Source organism: Lasiodiplodia theobromae (assembly GCF_012971845.1).
Source record: "Lasiodiplodia theobromae strain AM2As chromosome Unknown scaffold_34, whole genome shotgun sequence".
In the NCBI taxonomy this organism is placed as follows: Eukaryota; Fungi; Ascomycota; class Dothideomycetes; order Botryosphaeriales; family Botryosphaeriaceae; genus Lasiodiplodia; species Lasiodiplodia theobromae.
Genome location: NW_023336513.1, coordinates 262573 through 280688, shown reverse-complemented (window position 1 = coordinate 280688; position 18116 = coordinate 262573). Strand labels below are relative to the sequence as shown.

General features: G+C 56.8%; 6 protein-coding genes across 6 annotated transcripts; 1 reads left to right on the top strand and 5 right to left on the bottom strand.

Annotated features, from left to right (window-relative positions):
- Nucleotides 1–2354: 2354 nt before the first annotated feature.
- Nucleotides 2355–5693, top strand: LTHEOB_9887 (uncharacterized protein; the record flags this gene model as incomplete). Its single annotated transcript, XM_035519523.1, has 1 exon — nucleotides 2355–5693. The coding sequence occupies one exon, from the start codon at nucleotides 2355–2357 to the stop codon at nucleotides 5691–5693; it is 3339 nt and encodes a 1112-aa protein (XP_035368470.1).
- Nucleotides 5694–6331: 638 nt separating this feature from the next.
- Nucleotides 6332–7695, bottom strand: LTHEOB_9886 (UAA transporter; the record flags this gene model as incomplete). The annotated part of the gene is made up of 3 exons (XM_035519522.1): nucleotides 6332–6579; nucleotides 6654–7459; nucleotides 7532–7695. 3 exons carry the CDS (start codon nucleotides 7693–7695, stop codon nucleotides 6332–6334), a joined length of 1218 nt encoding a protein of 405 aa, XP_035368469.1.
- Nucleotides 7696–8740: 1045 nt separating this feature from the next.
- LTHEOB_9885 (Udp-glc gal endoplasmic reticulum nucleotide sugar transporter protein) lies at nucleotides 8741–10404 on the bottom strand (the record flags this gene model as incomplete). Its single annotated transcript, XM_035519521.1, has 3 exons — nucleotides 8741–9204; nucleotides 9268–9607; nucleotides 9658–10404. The coding sequence occupies 3 exons, from the start codon at nucleotides 10402–10404 to the stop codon at nucleotides 8741–8743; spliced, it is 1551 nt and encodes a 516-aa protein (XP_035368468.1).
- Nucleotides 10405–11499: 1095 nt separating this feature from the next.
- LTHEOB_9884 (KH domain RNA-binding protein) lies at nucleotides 11500–12672 on the bottom strand (the record flags this gene model as incomplete). Its single annotated transcript, XM_035519520.1, has 2 exons — nucleotides 11500–12176; nucleotides 12279–12672. 2 exons carry the CDS (start codon nucleotides 12670–12672, stop codon nucleotides 11500–11502), a joined length of 1071 nt encoding a protein of 356 aa, XP_035368467.1.
- Nucleotides 12673–13779: 1107 nt separating this feature from the next.
- On the bottom strand, nucleotides 13780–14960 carry LTHEOB_9883 (alcohol dehydrogenase; the record flags this gene model as incomplete). The annotated part of the gene is made up of 3 exons (XM_035519519.1): nucleotides 13780–14004; nucleotides 14094–14525; nucleotides 14583–14960. 3 exons carry the CDS (start codon nucleotides 14958–14960, stop codon nucleotides 13780–13782), a joined length of 1035 nt encoding a protein of 344 aa, XP_035368466.1.
- Nucleotides 14961–15560: 600 nt separating this feature from the next.
- LTHEOB_9882 (Yippee zinc-binding protein moh1 protein) lies at nucleotides 15561–15977 on the bottom strand (the record flags this gene model as incomplete). Its single annotated transcript, XM_035519518.1, has 2 exons — nucleotides 15561–15806; nucleotides 15879–15977. 2 exons carry the CDS (start codon nucleotides 15975–15977, stop codon nucleotides 15561–15563), a joined length of 345 nt encoding a protein of 114 aa, XP_035368465.1.
- Nucleotides 15978–18116: the final 2139 nt, after the last annotated feature.

Here is an 18116-nt window from a genome sequence, read left to right as displayed (position 1 = left end):
TGACAGCTCTCCATTTGCGAAGCCCCAGGCTAACGTGAGAAGGCTTTTGTTCGGGATATGCTATAACCGACACCGCATTGATGGGGTTTATTAAGATCCGCCCATGACTATATTACGGCTGGGCTGAGACAGGCTAACGCCACCAACGCCGTCCTTTCTAACTCCACCGTTGGAGCAATAACTCCCTAGTTCCGCCTTTCTTTGACCCCTCACTCGCCCACCCACACAGCCACGCTAGCAAAGGGGTAGGAGATTTCCGTCTGTGGCTCGATTGTCGCCATTGCCAAGCTCTGAAGCTCTCAGGCGTGCCAATCAAGCCACAATTGCCCTTCTTTTTTTACTCCTCCGCTACATCAGGCTCCACTGCGGTCTTCCATCCTACTTTAACATGTGGCCCACACCCCACTCACCTTCTACGTCCGGTAAGAGCACCCGTGCTCGCGCCTGCGTGCGTACCCAGTAGGCATGTGCCGGAGAGTAGGGCCGGCGGGCGCCGCACCGGCCAAGGCTCCGATCCACGTCCGATAATGTGCTGCGGCGTCGTCCGTCTGATGATCAACACAACCGTTCCCGCCCCGTCGTCATCATCGCTGCCGCCGCTGTCTCCGGTGGCGCTATCCGCTCCACACCTGGGGCTCGGTTTAGAAAAACGTTGTGCCAACTTTTTTTTCAATTTTCCTTTCGGCCGTGAGCGATGCTGATACAGAACTGACTCGTACTTTATTGTCACAGGCGGATGCAAGGCCTCTTTGGATAAATCCGACTGTCCCCGCCGTTCATAAGGGCCGGGAATGTAACGACTTACTCGTTCCGTCAGCTGCAACGGCGTGGCGCAGCGGCGCCGCCTCGTCATCCCTCTCCCAGGCCATGGATCTCCCCTGGTTTCTGAGGTGCAGATTCCCTTTCCCAGCCCGCCGGGCTCACCCAGCGTCAAGGCGAAACAGGCCAGGGGAACGAGGCTGGACACCACTTGCGTCACAATCCACCTCCTTGGGAATCCGCTGATATTAGCTGAAGGCCAAGCTTAAAGCAACATATCACTTTTTTCCTTTTTCTGTCTTCCCATCCCTTTGGATATCCGACGAGTAATGTGCGAATCTCTTTTCTGGGTCGTACTCGGGAGCAATCCTTGCCCTCAACTCTCTCTCCTTTTTCTCATCCATGTGCACCTCTTTATCCTATTTTTAAGCTTTTTGCTCTAGCGCCATTGGTTTCACCCCATGATCTCTCTCTCCCCTTGCCTAGCCCCGCCCCGCCGTAGCTTGGCTGCAGTCTGATGATTGCCGCCAAAACGGCCTCAACGTTGTCAGATAGCCCCGGGATGCCCCAGCCTCGTGAAAGATCCGACGGCCGGCACTACTGCTCCTTCCGATGCCCTGCATTCGCTAGCGTACCTACGTGGTCCCATAGCTTACGTCCGAAGGACCCTTCCCCTGCCCCAGCAAAACCAGTTTTTTTTTCTTTAGACAGTCGTTGAATCTTAGGGGTCTCGTTTGTTGATTACAACTGTATAGTTTTTAATTAGTTGCGGTTTTCTAAGAATTGTTTTGAATTACGTAGTAGAATGCACCAATTGACGGAATATGGGCCCGATGCTTTGAAAACCAAAGAGGGAAGGAAGACAACGCTAGATGAGAAGATCCCTTTCCTTCCTATAGAGTTTGACCGCATTAGTGAAAGAGAGTCTCTATTGATAGCAGTTTCCCCGGATTTTAAAAGGAGCTTATCTTGGGTTACATCGGATTAATGCCTTTGTAGTATTGCATTTATGGTTGGGTACGCAGCTCGTGGTGATGTGGGTGGTCAGGTTTAGAGAGCTAGATCGGATCCTTTATTTGGTACACTATAAGGCGGGGGTCCAACGAAGCCCAAACCTTTTGCTTAATACCTAAAGAGTACTAGCGCAAGAATGCTCCAAGTTCTCACACTAGACTTTTCAACCGCAAGCTCTATACTCGGCTTGCGAATACCGATTCTGTTCAATTCAAACATTGTATCTACAGAATTATCAGCGCAAAGTGTTAACCTTCGCAGGAATCGTAACTCTCAGTCCCAACCTCAACAACCTACTTACGGTACTGAACCCTGAGGGGAAACAAAGCAATAAAAAAATCCACAACCAGAGCGTGACTACCATATCCGTGGCTCATTATCATAGCCTAGCATCTGTCAATTGAGGGCGCGCCCCAACAGAACTCTTTTAAAAAGGAGTAGCAGCCGCATCGGTTCCAAAGAGTCCTTCCACACGGGAAAAATATAAAAATCGAGAAAGGAAGTCACCACCTTCTCCAAAAGCCCTCACCACCCACAACGATCCCCGAAACAAGAAAGCCCGACAAGAGTGTGCAACACCGATGAAGCCCCACGTCCCCCTCCTCCTCTACGGCCTAGCCGGCGAGCTCGTCACTGCTGTCCCAACCACGGGGAGCGTGGGGCCAGATCGCCATGCTGTCGTCGACGACCCCATGTTCATGCGGCCCGTCAACTGGCCCCTTCCGGCGCAAGGTCCGCCGCGGAACTCCAACATGACGGCGACGACGCTCCTCACGGCTCCGTACAAGAGGAAGCGCTCCGTCGAAACCGTCTACACTGAGCACGATACGCTCATCGGCAGGCTGTTCCCCTATTGGAAGACTGTTGAGGTCTTTCCCTTCACGCAGCCCGAGGACGAGCAGCCCGTTGATGAGAAGCCCGCCGAGGAGCAGTCCGCTGATCCGAAGCCTACCGAAAAGAAGCCTGCCGACAAGAAGCCTGCCGAAAAGAAGCCTACCGAAAAAAAGAAGCCCGCTGACAAGAAGAAGCCCGCCAACAAGAAGAAGCCCGCTGACAAGAAACCCGATGGCAAGAAAGCCGACAGTAACGCTGCCGCAGCCACTACCACCAAGAAGCCCTCTCCCGGTTCCGACCGTGTTACGAAAAACGGGCCGTTCAAGGTCGTCTCCGCCGACATCAACAACTCCGCCAACAACAACAAGCAAGCCGACAGCAGCTCGGCCGCCGCAGCCGCCACGACGACCAAGAAGAACGACGACTGCACCTCCACCGGCTCCTCCACTACTTTCAAGCAGACCGAGGACCAGGATGGCGGTGAAAACAACAACAACGGCAACAACATCAACAGCGGCAGCACCGTCTACGAAAGCAACATCTCCAACAGCACCGTCGACGACTCGGTCATCAGCAACAGCACCGTCGTCGACAGCCGCGTCCTCGACAGCACCGTCTCCGACGCCAACCTCGTGCACAGCACCGTCGTCGACGACGTCGTCATCGACTCCAGCACGCTGGAAGACACGACCGTCGCGGGGCAGTCGGCCGTGACCGAAGGGTCCACGCTGAGCGGCAGCGACGTGCTGGGCGGCAGCGCCGTCGCCGGCGGCAGCACCGTCATCGACAGCGACATTCTCGACGGCGCCAGCGTCGTCGACGGCAGCACCGTCATCGGCGAGAGCCGCGTGGGCGAGGGCAGCGCCGTGGCGGGCGGCAGCAACGTGTTTGACGGGTCCGTCGTCACGCGTGATCTGGCGAAGAGGAAGATGCCTTGGATGCCCGACTCGGCTAAGCTCGCGCTGTGCATCTTTACCCCCTTCATCGGCTGCCCGATGGCGATAGCGTCCGAGGTGGACAATCAGGGTAAGAGGTCAAAGAGACAGCTGGTGGACGGCAGTGGCAGTGGCAGCGGCAGTGGCAGCGGCTCCGTCGTCACTCTCACGAAGAGGGTAAAGAACAATTTTGAAATGACGGGGATGGTGATGGTATGCACATTTCTGCCATTTTTGTGCCCGATATACGGCGATGGAAGGGAAAAGAGACAGCTGGCGGACGGCGGCAGCGGCAGCGATAGTGGCAGCTCCGCCGTCACCCTCGACAAGAGGGGAATGAAGCCGATGCCGGTGAAAGGGAAGATAGCCCTATGCGTGCTGTTCGTCCTTCTTTGCCCGTACGCGGTCATGTCTGGCTCTGACTATGCTGGCACCGGCTATGACAAGAGAGAGCTGGCGGACAGCGGCAGCAGCAGCAGCAACGGCCTCGGCAGCATCAGCAGCAGCAGCGCCATCGACATCCCCGCCGTCTACATGGCCAAGAGGGACAAGCCGCCCAAGAAGCTTTCGAAGCCGGCGAGGGCCGCCGTGTGTTTCTTCTTCCCCTTCATCTGCCCCGTGGTCTGGCGTCGTGGTCTGGACGATCCTGCGCCGCAGATCAGCAACGACAGCAGCAGCAGCAGCAACACCGCCCTCAGCAAGCGGTCGGCCGAGCCGGAGGCGAAAGACGCCCGCTTTCGACAATGCGGAGCTCCGCTTCCCTGGTGGTGCAGCAACGTGACCAAGCGCAGCAGCAGCACCACCACCACCACCGCCGTTGCGAATCTCAACAAGCGGAAATGGACGCCGGCCAGGTTCATCCTCTGCAGAATGCTCTTCGTCTTTTGCTTTTTCGACCTCACGAAGCGCGATCTCGCTCATGATGCTCCGGCTCCGGCTCCGGCTCCTCCCGCTCTCACTCCCAACACCGACACCGACACCGACACCACCAGTATCGTTGCCATGAAGAAGAAGGAGAAGAGGTCTCCACAGGACGAGGACCTCGAAGCCCACTCCCTCATAACTCCCATAGTAGATCTGTTGGGGCAAGAGTACTCGGATTACCCGCCCCCAGTAATGAAGCTCCCTCCCGGCGGCGACCCCGTCAACCCCGACGAGGTCGACAAGAAGAGGAAAAGGAGGAGCTCGGTGGAACTGAACGTCGCCGTCGATGGCACCACCCTGGCTCACATTGCCGCCGAGACGGATGGCGAAAAGGCCCCCCTCCAGATCGCCATTGATTACATCATGAGAGTTATATTGGGCCAGGTTCCTTCCGACCCTGTGGTGGAGTCGGAGAAGAAGAAGAAGGATGGTGATGATGATGATGATGCAAGGAAGAAGAAGAAGACGAAGAAGAGGGAGGAGGAGGAGTCTAACTGGCGGCCGTCGTCGTACTCACCGCAAGCACCACCACCTGTGGGGGGCACCGAGGTCGCCGTCGAGGGCAGCGGCAGCGGCGGCGGCGACACCAGCGCTGTCGTCGCCAAGAGGCAATCCTCGTGGAGCAAAGCCATTAGTATGATGGCGGGCGGAACCGTCATCATTGATTGGCTCAAGAAACATACCCAGGCGCTCCAAGACGAATCCGACGAATCCGACGAATCCGACGAATTCGACGAATTCGACGATGAAATCGACGACCTCCTCGACAGGAAGAGGTCAGCAGTACCGCCGGAGAGGAGGAGGAGGGACGTCGCCGCCGCCGCCGCCGCCGTCGAGAACCGCAACACCAACACCGACGACCCCCCAGCCCCAAGCCGTGATGATGATGATGATGACGGTGATGATAGCAAAGTCTCGAAGGTTTCGGATGCCATCGGACACCTTATCGACGGTATCAACGGAAAGAGGTCGTCGTCGTCGGTGATGCCAGCGGCGGAGAAGCTCGGAGGAGCAGCCGAAGAGGAGGAGAGCATGATGACGACGAAGCGCGCCGCCGACCGGACCACGGAATTCTACAAACCCCTCCGCGACTTCCCGGGCCATGGCAACCACCGGGTTAAGGAATTCTACATTCCCGCTTACGCCCCGCGCCATGGCCACTACCGGGCTTCGAAATTCTCCATGCCTCCTAACTTCCCGGGCTTGCCGCTGTCGCCCAAGAACTAGAAGAGGTTCGCGCCGAAGCCGCCGGAGAAGTAGTTAGTAGGGAGACGTTGATGGGGGATAAAAAAAAACTTGAAAAGGGGAGGGAAAAAATTTGTTAGTAGTGCGCGGCTGGTGCCGCTCATCTTTCTGCTGCAATAAGCACTTTGATGAGGGTGTGGTCGTGGACGCGCTTCGTTAGTGATTTTGAGCAATCAAGGAAAAAAAAAAAATCGGTGGGAGGGAAGGGTAGTAGTTAGTTGTTACACTATGTACTGTAGCAACTCCGTAGTTAGCTGAGTCATCTGAGCAGGGTATAGCCGCCACTCACTCCGGTCAGCCCACCCACTCAGTCCTCATTGCCACTCATTCAGTGTAGACAATACCATTCGTTTCCATCACCAGTTGCAACATCAATTTTCATGGCTCCTATAAATTTGCTTCCTCACTTCGGGAATTTGACCTCCACCATGTCATGGCGCGCGGAGAGAACAGCAGTCAGGAGGGAAAAAAAAAGAAAGGAGCAGTGTCAGGAAGAAAGATATCAGTTTATGACGTACAGTCCTTGATCCAGATACATATATGTACCGCGCGCAGCAAAGTGATATCGAAAACGCCTCCCAAATGCACTCGTCTCTAACCTCCTCTTTTATTTCTTACAACTACAACTCCTTCTTGCCCTCCTTTGCCGCAGCAGCAGCTTCCAACTTGGCCTTCTCCTTCTGCTTCTTCTCGCGCCTGTTGATGGCGGCCTCGGCGCCGATGCCGCCAAAGACCAGCCCGACGCCCAGCCACTGCATGCCCTGAATGCTGTGGCCGAACCAGACGACCGACAGCACCATCGTCAGCATCTTACGCGTGACGGTGACGGTGACCAGCAAGAGAGACGAAAAGTGCGACAGGGTATAGACTGCACAGAGAAGGTTAGCTTTCTTGCCCAATCAAGTGTTCCCCGAGGGGGAAAGAAAAGGATTCGCAACTTACAAATAAACACCTGCCCGACGGCGCCGCACGCCGCAAACGACAGCACGTCCCAGCCGACCTGCGGATAGCGCGTGACGAAGCTCAGCGCCTCCTGCAGCTCGCCGCCGTCCTGCGCCGACATGCCGACGAAGGCGCCGACGGGCGTCTGGGCGATGTACGGCGAGAGCAGCAGGTACGCCGACGTGAGGACGGTCGACATGATGTTCTGCGCGCACATCATCTGCGGGCCGGAGAAGGGCCTGAAGGCCGTGAAGATGTGGTCCTGGGTCGAGTTGGTGAGGCCGTCGAAGAGCAAGTTGATGCCGAGCAGCAGCAGGCCCCACGTCGTGTTGTTACCCACGGCGTTGGCGCTGTTGTGCTTGCCCGCCTTTTTCGCCGTCGACGGGTGGTGCAGCGTGAAGACGGCGACGCCCATCGTCACCAGCGCCACGACGGCGTACTTGTACAGCGGGTAGCGCTTGCGGAAGACGGTCAGGTGCAGGAACATGACCGGCAGCAGCTTGCAGCTCTTGGCCAGGATGAACGTCACGTAGTCGATGTACTTGAGGCTGGCATAGCCGAACGGCGACGCCAGCGACGACGTCACGGCCACCAGCGCCAGCGGGAAGAAGATGCGCTGCGACGGGAAGATGGGCGGCACGGGGCCACCCTTGGGCTTGGACGAGATCAGGTATGCGTAGCCCGTCAGCGCCGCGAAGGCTGACTGCACCGTGTTCAGGAAGATCGAGTAGGTAAAGGTTTCGGGCGCGGCCGGGGGACCGTAGCGCGTCGTCGTGATGCGCTCCTGGAGGAGGGCCCATGACAGACTGGGGACCGTCCGTCGTCAGCAAGCTGCCCATCTGTAACATCGCGTACATGCAATCCCATGGTGTCCTTACAATGAGGCGTATATGCCGGCGACGCAGATGACCAGCTCGGTTACGCCGGCTTGCTTCTGGGCTGTCGCAGGCGTCGCGCTCGGCTTGGTACTGCCATTTGCGAGGCTGCCGTTCGCGCCGGGCTGGGCGAGTGCGCCATTCTGGTCAGACTTCTTACGCGCCATGTCGCGTGTCTATTCGGAGGGGTTGTAGCGGATGTGCGACGATCGGAAACGTCAGGGTAGGGATGCGCGCGGGATCCCAGCGGGGCGGGCGCGAGGGCGACAGCGATTCGAAATGAGCGTAAGGAGCGTGGGGCTGGATGGGTTGGCCTAGCGGGCAGGCGTCGTCATGGTTTTGGGGAGCAGTCTCGGCTTGGGTCTCAGAAACGAGTGGTGGGCGCATTATAAAGCCGTGTCTGCGATTTCTCGATAGGTGGCATCAAGGTCCCTGGCCGGCCCCAGCCAAGCTTCCGCCGATCCTCGCGCCGTCTTCAGCCCCAAAAGCCCCACCACCAGCCAAGGAGCTTAAATTAAAATAGACTGCATGCCTTAGGCACATTCTGACCTCATCCCACTGAAAATTTCCCCCGGCTCTCAGCCCTATCAAAACGCCACCATCATACCTCTCTGTCGCGCTGCAATCGAGTTCAACCCCGTCACCAAACCGTGCTCTCTGGTCATCGTGCACCTTCTATTTATGGCATCTCACCGTACTGCCTATTTTGGAACAACCGACACAATGGCGGGCAGGACCCTCGCGGACTGTATAGTAGCAGTGCCCATCACACTTATGCAGCTAACCCGGACAAAAAAAGTCGAAGCTTCAACGTCTCCCCACTAACCCCCTAACTAAATATGACTCTCTCTAATCGCACAGTGTAGTTTTAGTGGAACGGCTTAAGTTAATCCCTACTAGTCGCCTGACTAAACAAACCGTGCAGTGACTTCTAGTGGGTGTAAACGCAACCAGCCACGCTTTTAGAGTGGAATGAGGAAGTCCATTTTTGTATCTTAGCTTGTCCTACAGACTTGTTAGAACTAGCCATTTCTATCGAGATTGTCCCGTCTTCATCCAATCAGTAGCCGCATTGTAGAATCGTCCAATCTCGAATACCCTCTTCAAGCTCGTAGAATCCGTGAGCATAGGATCAAGCCCAGCGTTCGATAACCAACATGTCGGAGCACAGCAAGCGTCGCGAGCATCAGCAGCCAGCAGCGCGGCGCCACCTCACTCCTCGTCCTCGAAACGCAGCCAGGCCATGTCCTCCTCCGAGCAGTGCTTGTCAGAGTGCTCCGTGTCACCCTCATCGACGACACCGCCGGCCGGAACATCGTCAACATCGGGGAAAGCGCCATCGCCTCCACCGCCGTATCCAGTCACACCGCCATAGGCACCGCCGCTTCCACCGCCAAGTCCGCCGCATCCATCGCCGCCGTTAGCATGACGACGCTTCTCTTCCTCTTGCTCTTTGATCTCGGCAATCTTGACCTTGAACAGGTACCACAGTGGCGAGAAGTCCCACATCTTGTCGGAGGAGTCGATGACGCAGCCGCGCTCTTTGGTGAGCCACAATTTCGTAAGCCTGCGCTCCGTACGCATCAGTAGTTTATTGCGTTCGCCCCTCATATCAATCAATTCACGGGACTTTGACCTTAGAGCATCGAGCGTCAAAGCGTGAGCCTTATCATTGACTGTGCAGATGAAAGATCAGCGTTGAACATAGATCATCTAGCTTTGATAAGGACAACACTTACTGAACAGCTTGACTCCATTGCCGGCATCGATCGGCGGCATCACCTGGTAGCAGGCCCTGACTGCCTTCTGCATTGATGGCCACTCACGGAACTTCCAACCTACAGCATCGACTACGACATAGCGAGGCTCGAACTGCAGCAGCCCATTGTCTATCTCGCCGTTCGTACCTGTCATCGCCACGTCAAAGTCGTCGTCGTTGTCACTGATGACAATGACATCAGGCTCATGCGAAACCTTACCGCGCTTAGCACTACGCATGCCGCTCTTGCAGCCCTTCTCGACGGCATTGTGGTGGGTACGCTTATCAGCGACCTCGTCAGCACGACTGCCGTAGTTATCCTAGTTGTAGTCAGTGTTCGGGCTGTCTAAGGGAGCCAAGGAGTACCAACCACAGAGATCTTTGGGACCAAAGTCTTCGTAACACTTTCATCGCTTGCAACAACGATGTCCTTGGAGGTGTGCTTGTTGTTGTTCTCAGCAGGCTCAGCGCATTCAGAACGGCCGTCCACGTGGTCCGAGAGATAAGGACTACCGCTAGACGGCTGAATCGAGTTCAAAGGTAAATGCTTCGGGACAGTGAATTCCTTGATGAGGTTGCCGACATTGGAAGAGACCTCCGAATCCTGGAGGACGACTTGCTGCTCGTCGATATAGACATCGTTGGCTTTGGTGACATTGCGTGGTCCGGCGTCGCGATGAGCCACATTGTTACGGCGCTGAGGGCCAATGCCCGTCGCGCCTCCGAAGTCAGCAATGATAGCATTGTTTGAAGCGAATGCCGTAGCATTGCGCTGCGCAGCGTCATTGTTGAAGGCGTTGTCATGACCACGCTCAGTGAGAGCAAGACCACCGAAGACTGCGACATCAGAGTCGGCGAGTGAAACAGCATCCGAAGAGGTATCCTGGTGGTTGGTAACCGCGTCAAGGCATCCAGGTTCGACAATGTAAGGCTTCTCGCCAGACGATTTGCTGTAGTTCAGACCAACATCCGGCGCAGTCGCGGGCAGAGCAATCCACGAGACTTTGAGCGCGTCAGGGTATTTCTTGCGAGCGGACCTTAGAGCAGAAGGCGGGCAATCGAACGGGCTCATGAGCGCAACCTTGGCGCGCAAGAGCTGGATGTCGGGGCGCTGCATGTCGTTTGGACTTGAGCGTGCGGTAGCGGGTCAATGACTGCGCGGTGGCGTCGGCGAGGGTCGAGGAAGAGAGGTGAAGGTGGCAGAAGATTGGTGAGGTGCTAGGTGAGCTGTTCTAACGAGGCCACACCGAATATGAAGTGACTTCCATTTTTGGAAGGAAGCACCCGGGCGTCGGCAGCGAACGCGAGCCCCCACGCAAAGAATGGTGCGATAACTCCAGCCTACCTGAGCAGACCGCTCGCTCTTCAGTGACCTGCTGATTGCTACAAATGGACGCTGGTGGACCCCGAGCTTTCTTCACGAGTGTCTGAATCACCTGAGCTATACTTTCGTCATCCCGCTTGAAACATGCATGCGATCCTATCAGCTTCCACCCGCAAAATGTTTGTGACCATGCAAACAACCATCAAAGCGCCGTGTGGCCAGCTTTATCCTGCTTGTCAATGTCAGCACACGCAATTTCATCGAAGCAATAAACTTCTGCATTATTCAATAGACTTGTCTTCCGATCGTCCCTTCATTCGTTATTTACAAGGTCATAATCAATTTGCCAGCACGCTTTAGCCAGCGGAGAGTGAGTGCCCCTGTAGATCATGCGAATGAAGAGGAAGGGGCCAGGATTTCGGGAGTAAGAAAGGGCAAGAGTGCTATCGAGAGTTAAGAGATTGTTGAGACAAAGGTTTTATGGGAGTTTTGGGTGCGATTTGGGTGAGAGCGAGGTGTGGGGGTGGTTCTTTCTGGCAATTTGTGGCCAGGGCCAACCGTTTGCCAGAAAAGACAGCGAGCCTGAATGCTGACGTACATACCCCGTTCGCGGGCTGGCGATGGGTAGACGTGCGGATATCAAGACATAAATCATGAAGTCGTAACCGCTCAACTTGCGAGAGGATTATGAGCTGAGAACGTAGCCGGTCGAAGCACTAAGGAGATTGCTTTTGGGTAATCATTGGAGAGCGAAGCCCGAAGACCGGAAGCCGCAGGACAACAGAATGTCCGAAGCAGCTGAACGAAACGCCTTTGCCATGCTTGTGCACGGCTGGCCGCGCAGTGCCGACGAAATTCAAGTAAAGGTCTAGGCTCGCAAGTGCCACCTTACTCCTGGGGCGCCTGGCTGCGGCGCATCTTCTCGGCCTCGAGATTCTCGTAGAGAAGGTACAGTGCCTTCTCGTTGCTGCTGGGACTTCCCATAATGGTGAACATGCGCTCGCCCGTCTCGTCGTGAGGAGCCTTGGCGATGGAGATGCGTGCACCCGAGCTCTTCCTGATCTCGCTGATCTTGCTGCCACCACGGCCGATGATGCACCCAACCATGTCTGAAGGAATGCTGATGTTCTGCGTCTGGATCTCCTCGCCATCCTCCGTCGTCGTGGGCATCGGAGGGCGCGAGGCAGCATCCGATCCCGAGCGGCGGCTGTAGGTGGGTGAATCACTGAAGTCGTTTCCGTGGCCGGTGCGGTTGTAGGAGCGGGTGCCGGTGAATCCGTTGCCAATGGGGCCAGTGCCAGCTTGGACCCGGACAGCAGGGTTGTAGAGGACGGTACCGTAACCGCGCTCGTGGTCGTCAATCAAGCACTTGCCGATCTCCCAGGTAGCTTTCTCGATTCCCTCGGGCGTTCCCTGAATCTCAACGATGCGCTCGGTGGACTGGGGGAGCATTTCCTTCTGTGCAACCATGCGGACGCCAGAGGCATCTTGGATCTGCTTGATCTTCAGACCCTGGCGACCAATGATGGTTCCCATCTGGTTGTGGGAAATGAGCAGGCGAACAGCTATGAGCGCGCGTCGTTAGTATAGCTCCAATGATTTTTTGGGTGCTGGCTGCTGCGGGGCACTGGAATGAATGAACAGATAACAGGGACGCGTGAACTTACGGTGGGTGCCGCTGGTGTTGATCACGCCGCCCATTCCGACGGAAGGCGCGCCCTCAAGAAGACCCTTGGCAACGAGGTGGTACGCCTTCGAGATGCCGCTCAAAGCACCGGTCACGGTAAGGACGCGGTCGTGAACGCCCGGAACGACCTTGCTGACGCCAGCGCGAACGCCAGTCTCGTCGCGTAGGTTGGCGACGTTCTGGCCTGCCTTGCCAATGATGACACCAGCTTCCTTGGAGGAAACAATGGCGCGCAGAGTCAATTGCGCATTGGCATATTCCTCTTCGGTCCGGGGAATAGGCTCGCCGGCCTCGTTGACGTTGAGATGCTGGAAGGGCTGGACAACGTCGTCGCCGACGGCGGGAGCTTGCATGGCAACTTCTTCGGCAGACATGGTGAGGTCCGGTGGTTTCCTAGAACAATCCGTTCAAAGATATCCAATGGCGTAGGAGCGGCGCGACGATGCAGCGTTGCGACGCGTTGGTGGGGCGATAGAGAAGTTGGTGGGGAAGCTCTGGGGCGCGCGCTTCATAACGTTAGCCAGCTGTTTGCGACGGAGGTAAATGCGTGGCCTGGGCAAGCAAGACTTACCGAGCTTCGGAAGGCAGTGGCGGGCGGCGAGCGGCGGGGTTGCTCGGCGGGCGGAAGAGAGAGAAGGTGAGGGAGCGGGGGGAGAGGAGGAAGAGGAATCGGGAGGCGATTCGGTGAAGAGGAGGGGAGTTGGGGGATGGCGGGCGGAGGAAAAGGACCTGGATGCGCGTGTTGTGTGGAGCGGTGGTGGTGCTTGAAGGTCAAGTGGAGAAAGGCGGCGGAGGCAGCGCGCTCTGAAGTGCCTGTGCCCAAGCGAGTGCTTGCAGCTCAGCAGCAGCTAGCCCACGCACCTGCCGGCCTAGCTCCCAGCAAGCCCCAGCAACGGTCCACGCACAAGCCTGCCGCGCATCACCTCCACGCTGCCTTCAAACGCATTCCCCGACACGCTGCTGCGCTGCCTGCTGCTGCAACGGCCGCTTAACGTACACCACCGCGCTAGCTGCGGCCACAATGCAGCAGGCCGATCCCGCGGCTCTTGCGCGGGCAAACAGCCGCCGGCGCGCATCACAGCCGGGTGCGTGCCCGACAACAGGCGCGCTGGCCGTTCCGTTTCTCACATCACTCGCGCTGAGAAATCGGTGGCGAGCAGCGTCTACCGCGCGTCCGCACGCCCGGCATCCATGTCGACGCGCCCCACACGGGTGCCAGATTCAGACGCCGCGGTTATAAGCACTGCCGTCTCGGATGAGTGCTCTCCGGTGACTGTCTCGGCCGGAGTTCGCACGTCCACACGTCAAAAAACACGACTCGATCGCAAGCGCCAGCGGAAAGGAATATGGTGTGCGGGACGAAGCACCGTCCACTATCGAGCTAGTTGTGCGAGGTCTGGTTACACGCCTCCAATCGCATCACGATCCAGCTACCCGGATGGCCCGTCAATGGCCTCAACGGATGCGCCGGCCAGCTTGTCCTACTTTTGCGCTGCGAATACCACCTTCTGCGCCTTCATCTTATCAAACAGATCGTAGCCCTCAACTGCATCCGACAGCGGCATGATCTTGTCCGCCATGAATCCCAGCAGGTGCTGCTTGCGCTGGAGCGCCTCCAGCGCTTGCGGGAAGATGGACCGCACTGGGCATCGCCCCATCTGGATGCGTAGGTTCTTGCCGTAGGCCTGATTGCCAGTCCATGGAATCTGCAGCCAGGGTCAGCTGGGTGTTCACAGCTCATAGGATACCAATCGAGACTTGCCTCGCCGTTGTGCACTCCCACGCTGCTAATGACCCCCCATGGTCTGAGAATCTCGAAACCCATTTTCAATGCGGGGCTCAGCCCAACCACCTCAATGACGACATCAGCCCCGCGGCCGTTGGTCACCTCTTTGATCCTCTTGTCCAACCCCTCCCTGTCGGTTTGGAAATTCAGAGGCTCAGCACCGAGACTCTTTGCAAGATCCAGCCGGCTCTCGATACTGTCGACAGCGAACAGGTGTTTTGGCTTGTAGTCGACAGCATTGATGAGTGCGCAGAGACCAACGGGCCCGCAACCAATCACCACAACCGTAGCATCCGCAATGTCCTCCTTTGAGAGCGAGGAGAAAGCGTTGGCGGCCGCAAAATACCCGGTTGGGAAAATATCGGCCATGAGCACAAGCTTGTTCTCTTCAATGCCAGGTGGCGCTTTCATGACTGTTGAGTCCGCCAGGGGGACGCGCACCTGTAACCATTCAGAATGTGATCCATCATTATCTGTATCGCAGGCGATTGAACTCACATATTCAGCCTGCGCACCATCCAGCGCTGGGCAGCCAAACAGCTGACACTTCTCGCACCTTGACGAGAACCCCTTCTTGCAGTAGAAGCACTCCCCACAACTGACAGTAAAGGGACTCACAACCTTGTCCCCCTTCTGGACTGTTTTAACGTCTGCGCCTGCCTCCTCCACCGTACCTGTAAACTCGTGGCCCATGATGAAATCGGTCCCGCTGGGTTGGTGGCCGCGGAACACATGCAGCTCACTACCACAAAGCGCGGTGTAGTCCACCTTGACGATGATGTCTGTTGGCGCTTGAATCTTAGGGCATGGTCGGTCTTCCAGGACAACCTTGCCTGGGCCTTTGAAGACGACAGCGCGCATTGTGGACTTCGACATTGTTCTTGATCGTGTTGCTTTGCTGTTTTTGAAGAATAAGTTCCGGTGAAATCAATTGACTTGGTAGAAATGTTTTGAGAATGACAATTGGATGTGAAAATGCTATCCAGACGTGGTGTTGTGGTGGGCTGACGGCGAATTTATGTCCATGTCATAGCAGCAAGCTCCGAGGCTTGCCAGCCCCTCATGGGCCACTTCCGCTACCCCGCATATGCAAAGCTGATCGCGCCGTCCCGAAAAGCCACTCGATATTGCTGAGTAAAGCTCCAATGGATGTTTTGTCATTCAAGTTCGTTTAATAATCTCGGCGCCGAGTCTGGTTCAAAGAGAGGAGAAAGGATTTAGGTCTCCATTCTTGGATGCTCATATATTGGACCCAATTTGGAAAGTCCGTCACGCTACCTAAACATCACCCCATGAATGACCCAATCAGAATCCAGATGCCCAAAAGCCGATGTCGAATGGGAGTTTCACGTATGCTGGAGAGGAATCCCCGACGCCGACATGCTCCAAAACACCATGCAGTTCCTTAAACGCCCTTATGCAAATGGCCTCGCTTCGTTTCGCTTCGAAGAAGGCAGTCCGTAGCTTGCGATGCCATTACGTGACCGTGCAGAGGAGCTCAGCCTCAAGAATGTACTTGCCCTCCTTGTACTTCTCCGAGGCCTCGTACGCCTTGTCGTACTTCCAGCCGACGGTCTCCTTGCACTGCCTGCACGAGATGTCGCGCACGATGTGCCTGCCGGTCGTCATGTTGCGCTCGCCGGGCTCGCCCTGGGTGATGTTGACAACAGAGTCGAAGAGGTAGGCCTTGCCGTGCTGGCCGCGGAAGTTCTGGATATCCTCCTACGTTAGCACCTTAAGTGGCATCGTACTGCATGCGGTGGCGTAGAGAGGGGGGAGCGCGCTTGTACTAACACGGCTGATGATGTCGTCGTGGTTCGACAGGTGCGTCTTGCAGTTCTTGCAACCGTAGATACGGTGCGAGTTGAGGTAGACGTTGTACGTGAGACCCATGGCTGCTGGACGAGGCTGGGTCGCGAGATAGCTGAGGGGTTGGAGCTGTGAGTGTCGCAGGAGGATCGGCGAGGTGCAGAGCGACCCGCGGATGGCTACGTGGTGGGACGAGTGTTTGCTGTGAGGATGTCGTCAGGGTCCAAGTGGAGAGGTTGTTATATGAGTGATCCCGGCTAAGGAGACTTCGTCGGCACGGCCGCCTCCGAGAACCTGGAGGTCGAGCTGTTGGGAGCTTCTCGTGAAGCTTCTATGGGGAGCTTGAGAAGCCCTGCGCCTCTATCCTAACCGCGAAACCCACGACCTTTCCAGATCTTTTGCGCGAAAGCGACACTGGCAATCACGGCGCGTCGCTAGCTGTTCGGCGATTAATGCGGTGACGTAGGCAACCTGGGGGTGTGGAGACTCTCGGAGGAGTGAGCGATGACAAGCTAGTAGCGGACACGCAGCAGCTGCAGGCAGCGGTGAGAAGAACGGCAGCAGCGCGAGCACGCCCAACGGTAGGTATGAGGCGGGCGCAGGCAGTCGTGAGATACGATTGAGAGGCGCAGGTGGGGAGCTCCAACTTGCTCTAAATGCGCGCGTCACGTGGGCATCGCGGAAGCAGCAGCCGCACTAGAGCAAGCGGGCGACTCATGGACGCCGTCGTTCCAACCAGGCAGTCCGGCGAGCGCCCGCCGTGACTGGCTGCCGTCATGCGGCCGTGTGCGGCAGCGATGGGGTCTTCACGCAGGGCGACGAGAGTGAGCAGGGATACCTCCGCGGCCAAGGCTGCAGCTCAGGCACGCCTATCGATAACACTCGGCCATGCTCCCGCGCGGATCGCTTTCCCCTTCATTCATTTGCCAGTCGACCAGTTCTCGTGGCCTCTCTATGTTTCGCAGTAGTGTCTCACGGTGGAGCCGTCAGCACGGTTGGAGGCGGCAATGTTCAGCGCCTCAAAGCGAGCCAAGCGCCAGGTGGGAGTACAACGCAACCACTGGCTGTAAATGGTAGCGTGTGACTAGGTTCTGCTGCAATAGCCTCCTGGGTGGTTTATGTGAGCAGCGCATGCTGCCGGAGACCCCTTCTATGGCCAGATGCGTGTGGGGTCATGCGCTCAGATTGTGGTGTTGACTCAGCCAGCCTCGAGACATCTCCTTCGTGCAAGAGATAAGAGTTTCTTTTGCGAGAAGTCATGCGTTGGTAGACCGTATACCTTGAAAAACAAAATGATGGCTGAAAAGCCAACAATGACCATAAGATGCCTGACTGGGACTCCCTTTGACATTTCTGCTGTTGCATTTTCTCAGTTCAACCTCCCGGCACGCATCATCTTTGAGTACCTTGACTTCTCAAGACGCGATTTCTAAAGAAAACGATGGCCATACAATCGCATCGATCCCCGTGCAAGGAATCATAATGCCTTTGCATGTCCTCGCCCATCAGTGACCAGCAGCGAAACTCATTGCACATGCCGGCCATAGAACATGGCGAGATGTGGTTGGTGTAGCAGTCGTCCACAGGATTGTGCCTTGGCATTATCATTGCGGCTCATGGCACGCCTCGCAGTGACTGCAAGTCGATGGATGATGCCGTACAACGCTCCCAATTGCTTTCAGACACGAGGGAGTGTGTCAGGGCATCGTCCGGTTGTTGAGTGGACGGTGAGAAGGCGCGGAGAAGTTTATATATTGTAATATGGCCCGGGATAGTGACGCAGTGGGAGGCCTGAGCAGCCGCTAGCGCAGGATCTCTTTGCGATCCGTCCGCCACGCTCGGGAGGATGGGGCGCGATAGCGATAATCAGCAAAAGTCAACGCCATGATGCGATTGCTTGCGTGCGCCGGTCTGCCCGCCCGCCATTGGGCCGCGTAGCTGGTTGCTGTGACGCGGGGTTGCAGCAAGTCGTGCTGGCGGGGAGAGATAAGCAGTCAGCAGCAGCAGCGGGCGCGTAAACAGACGGGCGCGGCCACGAGTTCTCACGACCCTATGGAATGTTCCCGAAAGAGCGGCAGATCCTAGCCGCGTCTGCCTTGGGTACCCGGTGTTCGACTCCGTTTAGTCCCCCCCTCTAGGCCCGACTGCTACATTTTTTCGGACGCCCAGGAGCCTGACCGTCCCGCCCTACCCAGTCTCTGAATAAGCGTCCCGCAAGTAGCG